This window comes from Astatotilapia calliptera, chromosome 23 (genome assembly GCF_900246225.1).
Source record: "Astatotilapia calliptera chromosome 23, fAstCal1.2, whole genome shotgun sequence".
NCBI classification, from domain to species: Eukaryota; Metazoa; Chordata; class Actinopteri; order Cichliformes; family Cichlidae; genus Astatotilapia; species Astatotilapia calliptera.
This window is the reverse complement of record NC_039323.1, coordinates 6036044-6048185: the sequence shown is the minus strand read 5'-3', so window position 1 is coordinate 6048185 and position 12142 is coordinate 6036044. Positions and strand designations below refer to the sequence as shown.

General features: G+C 38.9%; 1 protein-coding gene across 1 annotated transcript; it reads left to right on the top strand.

The window, feature by feature from the left end:
• Positions 1-378: 378 nt before the first annotated feature.
• Positions 379-10636, top strand: LOC113016258 (cytochrome P450 2J2-like). Its single transcript, XM_026158960.1, has 9 exons — positions 379-679; positions 3249-3411; positions 3566-3715; positions 4372-4532; positions 4938-5114; positions 5213-5351; positions 5874-6061; positions 9773-9914; positions 10021-10636. The coding sequence occupies exons 1-9, from the start codon at positions 479-481 to the stop codon at positions 10194-10196; spliced, it is 1497 nt and encodes a 498-aa protein (XP_026014745.1). The 5' UTR covers positions 379-478; the 3' UTR covers positions 10197-10636.
• The last annotated feature ends 1506 nt before the right edge of the window (positions 10637-12142 follow it).

The window sequence follows — 12142 nt, the reverse complement described above, 5'->3', positions numbered from 1 at the left end:
CATTTATTTACAATAAAAACAAGCCTGGGCCTTAAAAAACAACAACCAGGGCTAAAAATCACCAAGCTGCCATTTAAACATTACATGGGTGCAACAGTCTTAACATAAATATTGTAGGAACATCCCAGCATTCACCGGTTGTGTCTCACTGGGAAAGGTCTTTTACTGGGTCCACATCCAACACTAGTTCAAACAATTCCATGGCCAATCCAAGGTCTCTTAAAGGAATTTAAAAAGGAAACTCATTCATAATCTTCGTGTAGCCTTTTTGCAAGCAATAACGTCCCACATGTGAAAACACTAAAAATAACCCCACCATTACCAGCTTTTATTTTGAAGTCCAGATGCGCAAACACGAGTCTTTCCTTCACCTTTGTGTTTAAGGAAGTCCACCCATTTATCTGATCGCACTTTGTTTCTTGGTAGCATCACAGTTAAAACACTGCAGTAATCCAGCATTCCACATTAAGAACTTTAAATGGAGACATTATACAGTGTTCTTGGCTTGGAGTGGATAGATGGGAGGAGCATTTTAATATTTCTCTGTGTTTTCCTGCTGTTGTCTGATATTTGGAAGAACAGAGTGCCGAAAAACTTCCCACCTGGACCGTGGGCTCTCCCGTTTCTCGGTGACATTCATCGCATCAGGCCTGATAGAATACACCTGCAGTTCAGAGAGGTACTCGTGTTTACTATTAAGGGAATAGTGTTTTATTTGTAATATATTTATTTTCTTTCTTTGTTCCTTAAAAGTACGTTAAGATGTTAGTGGAGTAAAAATCAGATAAGGGTAGCTTTAATTACAAAAATGTTATATTTATGGTTATATTAATGGATAATAGGTATTGATTTGTAAAATCAATTCAATTTTATTTATATAGCGCCAAATCACAACAACAGTCGCCTTAAGGTGCTTTATATTGTACAGTAGATCATAGAATAATAGATACAGAGAAAAAACCAACAATCATATGACCCCCTATGAGCAGCACTTTGGCGACAGAGGGAAGGAAAAACTCCTATTTAACAGGAAGAAACCTCCGGCAGAACCAGGCTCAGGCAGGGGCGGGGCCATCTGCTGCGACTGGTTGGGGTGAGAGAAGGAAAACAGGATAAAGACATGCTGTGGAAGAGAGACAGAGGTTAATAACAGATATGATTCAATGCAGAGAGGTCTATTAACACACAGTGAGTGAGAAAGGTGACTGGAAAGGAAAAACTCAATGCATCATGGGAATCCCTGGCAGCCTACGTCTATTGCAGCATAACTAAGGGAGGATTCAGGGTCACCTGGTCCAGCCCTAACTATATGCTTTAGCAAAAAGGAAAGTTTTAAGCCTAATCTTAAAAGTAGAGATAGTGTCTGTCTCCCGAATCCAAACTGGAAGCTGGTTCCACAGAAGAGGGGCCTGAAAACTGAAGGCTCTCCCTCCCATTCTTCTTTTAAATACTCTAGGAACAACAAGTAGGCCTGCAGAGCGAGAGCGAAGTGCTCTAATAGGGTGATATGGTACTACAAGGTCATTAAGATAAGATGGGGCCTGATTATTTAAGACCTTGTATGTGAGGAGCAGGATTTTGAATTCTGGATTTAACAGGAAGCCAATGAAGGGAAGAACAGGATAAATATGCTCTCTCTTTCTAGTCCCTGTCAGGACTCTTGCTGCAGCATTTTGGATTAACTGAAGGCTTTTCAGGGAGTTTTTAGGACATCCTGATAATAATGAATTACAGTAGTCCAGCCTGGAAGAAATAAATGCATGAACTAGTTTTTCAGCGTCACTCTGAGACAGGATATTTCTAATTTTAGAGATGTTGCGCAAATGGAAGAAAGCAGTCTTACATATTTGTTTAATATGTGCATTGAAGGCATGTCCTGGTCAAAAATGACTCCAAGGTTCCTCACAGCGTTACTGGTGGCCAAGGTAATGCCATCCAGAGTAAGAATCTGGTTAAATACCATATTTCTAAGATTTTCAGGGCCGAGTAAAATAACCTCAGTTTTATCTGAATTAAGAAGCAAAAGGTTAGCGGCCATCCAGCTCTTTATATCTTTAAGACATTCCTGCAGTTTAACTAATTGGTGTGTGTTATCTGGCTTCATGGACAGATAGAGCTGGGTGTCATCTGCATAGCAGTGAAAATGTATGCTATGTCTTCAAATGATACTGCCTAAGGGAAGCATGTATAATGTAAACAGAATTGGTCCTAGCACTGAACCCTGTGGAACACCATAATTGACCTTAGTGTGTGAAGAGGACTCTCCATTTACATGCAGAAATTGGAGTCTATTAGATAGATATGATACAAACCACTGTAGCGCAGTACCTGTAATACCTACAGCATGTTCTAATCGCTCTAATAGGATATTATGGTCAACAGTATCGAATGCTGCACTGAGGTCTAGCTGTTGGATGAGAGCTGCTCCATCCAAATTGGGATGGATGCCGTCTCTCCTAACAAGAACTGAGAGAACTGAATATAAATAACTTGAGCTTATTATACAATATGATACTACAGTATATTTCTAGCTAATTTTCTCTTTCTCTCAATAAAACTTTCTTTAAAGATATGACGCATCTTGGGGTCACCCTGAAAGAAAGGCAGATATGAAATGTATAAATTACATTCGAGGTCAAAATATGACAAGATATTTGGCTGCAAATGCATTTGCATAACAACAAAAACAATAAATAACAACAAATTTTACTATTGAGCTTTCAGGTTTACAAACAAAATGCTGGCATGCATGGATATAAATGCTACCAAAAACATAACCTCCTCCGAAGAGTTAATAATAAAGTATCCAAGAATTAAAGGAGCATCTTTTTTCAATACCCATTACTTTTCCACAGTGGAAGAATATTTGTAATATGGATAGTAAAAGGACCTTCACCTTTTAAAGTACTAAGGACAAGTTCAGGGAAGTTGCCATTTAAAACTCTGGCAATCATTAACTCAGTGAACTTTATCTACAGTTGCCTTTATTCACACAAGAGAGAAGGTTTGTTGCTTGAGTTTGGTTTTTGAAGACCACCTCAAGAGGGTTCAGTCAGAGCTGCATTTTCAGTTATATTCTCTTTTTAAATATTTTCTCATGTGTTTGCAGTTTGGGTTCTTGTTAAGAGATATAATATTAATGAGGCAACATTGCTGCAATCTTATAGTATCTGTAGTAAGGATGTAGAAGCAATATTAATTCTCTGAGTACTGTTGAACCACAACATCTGCCTGCTGTCTTTGTTCAGTTTGCAAAGAAATATGGAAACATTTTCACCATCAGAATCTTTGGTGGAAGAACCGTGGTCATTAATAGCTACAAGTTTGTGAAAGAAGCCCTGGTCCAGCAAGGAGACGACTTCATAGATCGACCCACCGTACCACTGTTTGAAGAATTATTTGGCAATGAAGGTTCTGTTTTTCTCTTTTTTCACTGAAAAAAAAAAGATATTTAGTTAGTGTTGAATACAGTGAACAGCATAATTGAGACACCAAATCAGAGCTGTAAGCATGTAGCTAGTGTTTGTTACATTCAGTCTAATATTGTGTATTTGTGTGTTCAAAGGTCTTGCGATAGCAAATGGTTATCCATGGAGGCAGCAGAGGAGATTTGCTCTTCATACCCTAAGAAACTTTGGTCTTGGCAAGAAGACCCTGGAGTTATACATCCAGCAGGAGTGCCAGTATCTCTCAGAGGCTTTCACAGAACACCAAGGCATGAAAAAGACATCTATGCTTTTTTCCGAAGAGTCCAAAGATCACCACCTTTCTCTGCGATAGAACTGAAGTTATGAGGCTTATTGCCACCATTCAGTAGAGTTTACCTACTGTTATGACATGGGTACTTGTCCCCCATGTGTCAGGGGGCTTTGTCTGTGACCCAGCATTTTGAGGTCTTAGTTCTTTTGTGAATTCAATGTGTTTTGGAAAGTTTTAGTTTTCTCTTATTTACTAGTTCTATGCTTTGGCTGTATGTTTTGTCATATTTATTCCCATGTTGTCTGGGCAAGGTGTCTCATCTCCCCTTCCTGTTTACATGCCTTCTCATGTTCTGTTCCATGTCTCCCCTCTCTGTTATGTTTGTCCATGTATGTTTCTTCAGCCCAACCTCTCACCTCATGGTCCATGGATGTCATGTTTCTCTAGTCTTGGGTTTCTCATGTTCATTTGTAGGTTTATAGTTAGAGCTTATAAGTTATTGTGTAGTTTTTCACCTTTGTTTGCTTGTGCTTTTGTTTTTGTTGTAGTTATCAGCCAAACTAAATGGCTCGCTTTTTGTTAAATTTTAGTCCTGTCCCTTGTGTATCTGCTTTTGGGTCCGCTCCTCAGACACATTAACCATGACACTATATTTTCTGTCTTCATTTACAGGAAAGCCATTTAATGTCCAGCTACTGATAAATAATGCTGTGTCAAATATCATCTGCTGTTTGGTGTTTGGGAATCGATTTGAGTACACTGATCAGCAGTACCAGTCCATTCTTCATAACTTCAAAGAAGTTGTGCGCTTACAGGGAAGCATTTCAATACAGGTGAACCTCTTCCTACCGTGCTACATCATGCAATGATCACATTACATCACGATTTATCGAAAATGCACAAGCCAAATTTAAGCGTCTTAAATAACTAAAATGTGCAAATTAAATAACTGTAATTAAATATTGTGACTATAAAATGACATCTTTGTCATCGTTGTCAGCTTTGGTGGAGTGTGCATCCTGTCTCATTAAAACAAAAACAAACAAAAAAAAGTTTGCTGAATTTGCCCTCTAATATATTGCAATTATATTTCTACCACCACTTCTGCTGCTGTGGAATCCTTCGCTAGATTTTTATTCATAATTTTCCGAATGCACAGCTTCATATGTGGAGCACACAGCCACATGAATATTTATCCAGTCATTAAATATGGATTAATCTATCTTCCTATGGTGTAGATGTACAACATAATTCCCTGGCTGATGAAGTGGCTACCTGGACCTCATAAGACAATTTTCACTCTGACACAAGAGATAAAGGACTTCGTAGATATCAGGATCAGAGAACACAGAGAAATCCTTGACCCAGCGTCACCGAGAGACTATATTGATGCCTTTCTTATAGAAATGGCAAAGGTGAGTGTTGTGCTCGATCTCTATTATGTTTGTTCGTTTTGGTCTTGTAATGAAGTTTGATAACAGATTTTAATTTCTGTTGTTTGGACCGTTGATAGAACGAGGAGAAAGATTCAAGTTTTTCTCTCAGTAACTTACACGCTTGCACCATGGACCTGTTTTTTGCTGGAACTGAAACTACTGCCACTACTTTACGTTGGGGGTTGCTTTACATGATCTACTACCCTGATATACAAGGTATGTATGTAATACTCAACGGCACCTTGTATTTTGTCATGTCAAATTTTTGTTTAGAAATAATAAAAATTCTGTTAGTTTCCAGAGAAGATCTAATTCTTTAACTTTAGTTTCTGTTACTCTAAAATGTGCAATTGTATTCTTTCTTTTAATATAAAACAGCAGTATATATCAGGAAACAAGAAGTCCAGCATATGTGTGACAATATAAAATCTGCATTTTGTAAAGATGGCAGATTAACATTTATATTTTCACTTTTTAATAGATATATGCTCGATTGTCTCCTCTTGCTTGTTGTGTTGACAAAGGTTAACTAATTCACAAATGCTAAAACTAAAAATATATTTCCTGTTCATGTTTCTGTTTATATTTCATAGTTTATTAAGTAGTCCAGTAATCCAGTATTGGTATTAATGACTTGGAATGTCTTTTTTTACACTCACTTTTAGTTTCTCACTTAGTGTTAGGTTACTGTAATAACCTTGATACACACTCTGATTGTATCCTGTTTTCACTGTGCAGAGAGAGTTCAAGCTGAGATCGATGCTGTGGTTGGTTCGTCCAGACAGCCCTCTGTGAGTGACCGAGAAAACATGCCCTATACTGATGCTGTCATTCATGAGATTCAGAGAATGGCCAACATCATTCCTCTCAATGTGCTTCGTATGACAAGCAATGAAACTACAGTGGATAAATACACAATCCCAAAGGTACACAATCCATAATACTTTCTGGCAGCTAGCTGTAGACTAAAGTATTCCTTTTCTACCAATTCAACCACTTGAGGCTGACTTCAAAGGTCTTCAAAAGCAATATAGCCTATGACTGAGGGCATAATTCCTCTTTAATAAAATTGAATTTTAATTACTTTTACTTGAAATTAAAATGTAATTGTATTTACTGACAAATACTTAAAAATAGCCACACTAGAACAAAGAGGTAGCAAGTCAGATTTTTACAGGAAACACTGAAAAAATGTCAAAAGAAATTTAAATGTAGCTTGTCTAATATGAAGAGGAAGATTGTTCCAAAGCAACGGGGCCACAATAGAGAACGCCCGGTCTCCTCTGAGTTTCAGCCGTGACTTAGGGACTGAAGGGAATGAGTGGGAACATAAGGCTTCAACAAATCGGACAAATAGATGGTTGCCAAACCATTGAAAGATTCAAAAACAATTTTCATAATTTCCACTAGGGATCAATGAAGTATTCTGATTCTGATGATTCCGAAAAACCAATAAATGAACTTTAAACAGGATCCTAAATTCGATTGGAAGCCAATGTAGAGAGGCCAAAACCGGAGTGATGTGGTCGAATTTTCCTCTACCAGTTAAAAATCAAGCCGCAGCATTATGCACTAATTGTAAGTGTGACAAAGTGCCCAGCCCCTATTAAAATGATATTACAGTAATCCAGGCGTGAAGTAATAAAAGCATGAATTACAATTTCTAAGTTACGTTTGGAGAGAAAAGGGCTTGACCTTCGATAGACGTCTGAGGTAGTAGAATGCTGATTTTATCACCCCATTCACGTGGTCATCAAAGGTAAGTGCAGAATCGATCTTTACTCCAAGATTTGTGATTGAACTCTTCAAATAAGAGGTCAAAACAGTGAAATTAACATCTGGAGGGTTGGAAAATCGATTTGGGCCAAATAAAATCGCTTCCGTTTTAAATAGCTCTTTTAGATCTTTTGACAATGTTACATGGCCTTTTTCCATCAGCTCACCTCACTAGCCTTTTAGCACCTAATAGTCCAGGCTCCGTCCAACTCCTTTTAAACTGCCTTGAAGATTTCAAGGCTTGGATGGCTCTCAACCTTTTGAGCTTCAATGAAAGCAAAACAGAGGTAATTATATTCAGGCCTAATAATACCTCATGCACCCCACTTAATTATGGTTGGCTTGGGTCATACATCAAATAGAATGTCACAAATCTGGGAGTCATTATGGACTCTGATTTTAAATGTAATAAACAAATCAGCTCTGTCTTGAAAAAAGCTTTTTCCAGTTAAGGCAAATAGCAAAGCTTAAGTCAGTTTTGTCAAGGCGTGACTTAGAGAAAATAATGCATGCCTTTATCTAAACTCGGCTTGACTATTGCAATGCACTTTACGCTGGAGTCAGCCAATCATCCCTCTCACATCTTCAGCTTATTCAAAATGCTGCTGCCCGTCTCTTAACTGATACACACAGGCACGAACATATCTTCCCTATCCTGTCCCCTCTTCTTTGGCTTCCTGTTTATCACAGAATGAATTTTAAAGTCCTAATCTTGACTTAGAAATGCCTAAACGGTCTTGCTCCTCCATACCTTTCTGATGTACTTCAACAACCAGATGATTTTGGTTGTCCCAAAAACTAGGCTGAAACTTAGAGGAGAACAAGCTTTTTCAATTGTGGCTCCCAAACTTTGGAATATGTTGCCTTTAAATGTTAGACAGGCATCTTCACTTCCTGTTTAAGTCTCTTTTCAAAACACATTTATTCAATAGCGTCTAGACTGGTGTGAGTTGATATGCTTTTTATGCTTTTATGTTTTATGTGTTTAAATGTGAATGTTTTTATCCTTCATTTTATCTATTGTTTTGTTCTTGTACAGCACTTTAGGCAAACTTTCTGATTTTTACCCCAAAACTTGATTCTGCTCATCTGGATGTAGCATTTTCAGTGGGAGAAACGTTTCGTCACTCATCCAAGTGAGTTATTCAGTCTCTGCTTACTGCAGGTTTCCCCAATCTTATAAACAGTACATTTACATTTGGATTTTGTTGAGAAGATGAGAGATGTCATTATGGAGGTGGATGAAACCATGGTCTCGTACGATGTTACATCTCTCTTCACTGTTACATCGTACGATGTTACATCGTGGCTCAAGAGTTGGGAGTTCGCCTTGTAATCGGAAGGTTGCCGGTTCGAGCCCCGGCTTGGACAGTCTCGGTTGTTGTGTCCTTGGGCAAGACACTTCACCCGTTGCCTACTGGTGGTGGTCAGAGGGCCCGGTGGCACCAGTGTCCAGCAGCCTCGCCTCTGTCAGTGCGCCCCAGGGTGGCTGTGGCTACAATGTAGCTTGCCATCACCAGTGTGTGAATGTGTGTGTGAATTAGTGGATGACTGGATATGTAAAACGCTTTGGGGTCCTTAGGGACTAGTAAAGCGCTATATAAATACAGGCCATTTACCATTCACTTGCATCCCAGTCACGGAAGCGTTGGAGGTAGTTTGTAAGAGATTACAGGATGACCCAAACCTCAGCAACAGAACCACTCTCAGCATTGACCAAGTGTGTTTGCTTTTGGAACTGTATCTTCATTCGGCCTACTTCACATACAAGGGTCAGTTCTACAGGCAGGAACATGGGTGTGCATGGGTTCCCCAGTTTCATCTATCGTGGCCAATTTATACATGGAAGAAGTGGAAAAGAGGGCTTTGCTATCCTACCCTGGAACACCACCAAGTCATTAGTTCAGATATGTGGATGACACCTGGGTGAAAATCAAATCTCAGGACGTACCACAATTCACGGATCACGTGGACCGACACATCAATTTCACCAGGGAGGATATGAAAAATGGCAGGTTAGCCTTCTAAGACTGTGAGATTTCCATCAGTAATGGGGGACATCTAAAAACTGATTTGTACTGTAAACCTGCACATATGAATCGGTATTTAAGGTTTGATTCTCATCATCCACTGGAGCATAAACTGGGTGTCATCAGGACGCTACAACACAGAGACATAACACAATCCCCACAGACACAGCGACCAGGGAGGCAGAAGAACATCACATCAAGAAGTCCCTGAGTAAACGTAGTTATCCCAGCTGGACTTTTGTCAAAGATGGGAAGGCACCAAAAGAAAGCTCCAGCCGATCCAGGAGAGAAGGACAACTACTGCCTAAGTGAAAACGCTGGTTTGAACGCGGAGTCAAGGAGGCCATTTACGTGAAAAGGGAAAGACCACCTCTTAATCGAGGAGGGGGCCTAAGGGTACATCTTTCGCCATCGTACAATGCTGTGATTGCAGCCATTCCCCAACGGGCCTCCCAGCATATTGTTCCTTCAGTGGGCTGGTTTCAGTCATTATGTAAATGTACTGTTTATAAGACTGGGGAAACCTGCAGTCAGCTGAGACTGAAGAAGTCACTTGGATGAGTGATGAAATGTTTCTCCCACTGAAAATGCTACGTCCAGATGAAAAGAATCAAATTTTGGATATTTACTTACCTGGATGAGCATGCATCAAGATGTTTCTGTTTTTTTAAAATGCTATATAAATTGGATTTGGATTCTGTCATATGGCAAATTAAACCAATTTTCAGTAACAATTTAGATTTGTTTGTTTGTTTACTTGTTGGTTTTCCAATTTCAGTATCTCAGGTCTTAAGATTATTTTGTGGGGTTTTTGGTTTTTTTTTTGTTCAGGGTACCATGATACTGGCTACCCTGGACTCAGTCCTACACGATGAGTCAATGTGGGAAACTCCACACTCTTTCAATCCTCAACACTTTCTGGACAAGGATGGTAAATTTCGTAAGAGAGATGCTTTCCTTCCATTTTCTGCAGGTTTGTTGTACTCTTTTAGCCAAATGGCATGCATCCTTGGTTTGTTGCAGAAGTGTAGTAAAAAAAATTGTTTGAATAAAACTCATGACTTACTGTTTATTCTCAGGCAAGCGTGTGTGTCTTGGAGAACAGCTGGCCAGGATGGAGTTATTCCTGTTGTTTACTTCCCTCCTCCAAAGGTTTTCTCTTTCGCCACCTGCTGGAGAGCAGCCCAGTCTGGATTTCCAGTTGGGAGGCATACGCTGTCCCAAACCTTACCGCCTCTGTGCTGTACCACGTTAAACCATCAACTATGGCAAACTGAAAATAAATCACTCCTTTATTACATTTATCATCTAATGCAGTTTAGTTTTTGTTCTTGTAGTCCAGTAGACCTTTTTCATTAACTTTTACAATATAAATCTATTGTACTCTAACAGAAATTACTAAAAATGTTAAACCACCAAAAAACTGAGATTAGTTTATCCTTTTTTTCTGACATTAAGGCAAGTGAAAGGATTGAGTCTCTGTTCTGGTTAACGATTTCAGAGATACCTGCCTGGTTCATTGCTTTTACAAGTAAAGTGGATTCTGTCCCTTTTAAGGACAATCAAAGTAATCTGTTAGAAAACTTTCCACTGTATTTGAAGGCTTACAGAATCATTTGTTCTAAATTGTTACTTTACCTGAAATGAATGTTAATTCTGAACAATTACCATTAAAAAAATCTCAAGCTTGACTTTTCATTTCTCTTTACACCATTAACACACAGTCAAAGGTTTTTGTTTTACCTGAAGTGTGTTTGACGTTAGAGATAGAAAACGACAAGTAAGAGAAAATCTAGGGTGGCAAGAGTAGAGAGAGCATTGAAATCCTTTTAGAAATACTTCTAAAACTAATCATTTGAAATGTAAAAATATATGAGCAGCAGGTGTGCCATGATGGTTGCAATACCAAAAAAGTATAGAATACATGGTATGAAGTACTTGATTTGGATCATGACTTCCTTGTTGTGGGGAGAGTGTTTGGGCTGCAACTGGGCATCCAAACCTCTGTACCTCTGGGGTATTGTTTCTCTTTTAGTTCAATTTACAATACTTTAACTCTCCTTTAAGAATCTGGAGTTCTGTTGTCCTCTTTGTTAAGATCCTCTTGCAAAAGCTGTCCAGAAAGGAGCTTGGTCTGGAAGATACTGCACTACTGTCAGCTTTGCAGGAAATGGATAAACAGGTCACAGGAACTGGAGCACTTCTAGGTTGCCAGGTGCTTAAATCCTTCTGACATTGGTGACATCACAAGAGCACAATTACTTCATGTAAGTAAAGTAGACAATGGCACACTGACCTTATTCATATATAGCTGGGCTCCTTGCTTATAAATGTGGGCCAATATTGTAAAAACCCAGCATAAATAAGCATCACTGTCAATTTAGTCCAATCTTGCTCTATCTGGCTTAGGCGACTTATTAAGTTCAGCTCAGTTTGATCCAAAGGAATCTAGCTGCCATGCCATGCTTATAATTCCTCTTTGTTTGATCAATGCAATTTGTTATACATTTGCATGAACCAAACACGAACTACAGCTGGTCCCAAATGTGGCTGCCAGAAAAAAGAATTCCACAATTTATGACATATATATTCACATGTATACTATGTAATCATATATACTCGCGTACACTATATATATATACCTACACTGGAGTGTTTTATATAACGGAATCATTGTGATAAGCATCTAACCTACATGTTTAAATCACAAGACCCACATATTTAGGTCAAATATTATCTACAATTACATTAATGAAGTGTGTGCCACTTGTTGTATGAGGACATGTTGACCAATACTGTCTCAAATGTAGTAATTAGGATCAATAAGTAACCTTTGGTTGTGTTATGGCCAACGGTGATAAGTCCAAAGAAAGGGTTAAATAAACTCAGCCCTGCTAAGATGCACCTGGGAGGCTATCTGCCCGTCTTCGCTGTCAGAAGGTGATGCATCACCCATCTTTAACCAATATAGTAAACAAACTTGGCCTGGCTGAGAGTGGACCTGGGACTCTTTTTGCCCGTCTCAGTTGACGAAGGCTGAGAAAAACCCTTCCTTAATGGATATAGTAGCATACCCCTGGCAGTAAACACCACAAAGTTGTCAGGAGGATTAATTGTTTTCGCTCTGCAGTTGCTTTGATATCTGTAGTTTTGCGGACTTTTGGACTCACTCTCTCTCAAAACTGTCAAAGTCTATTATGC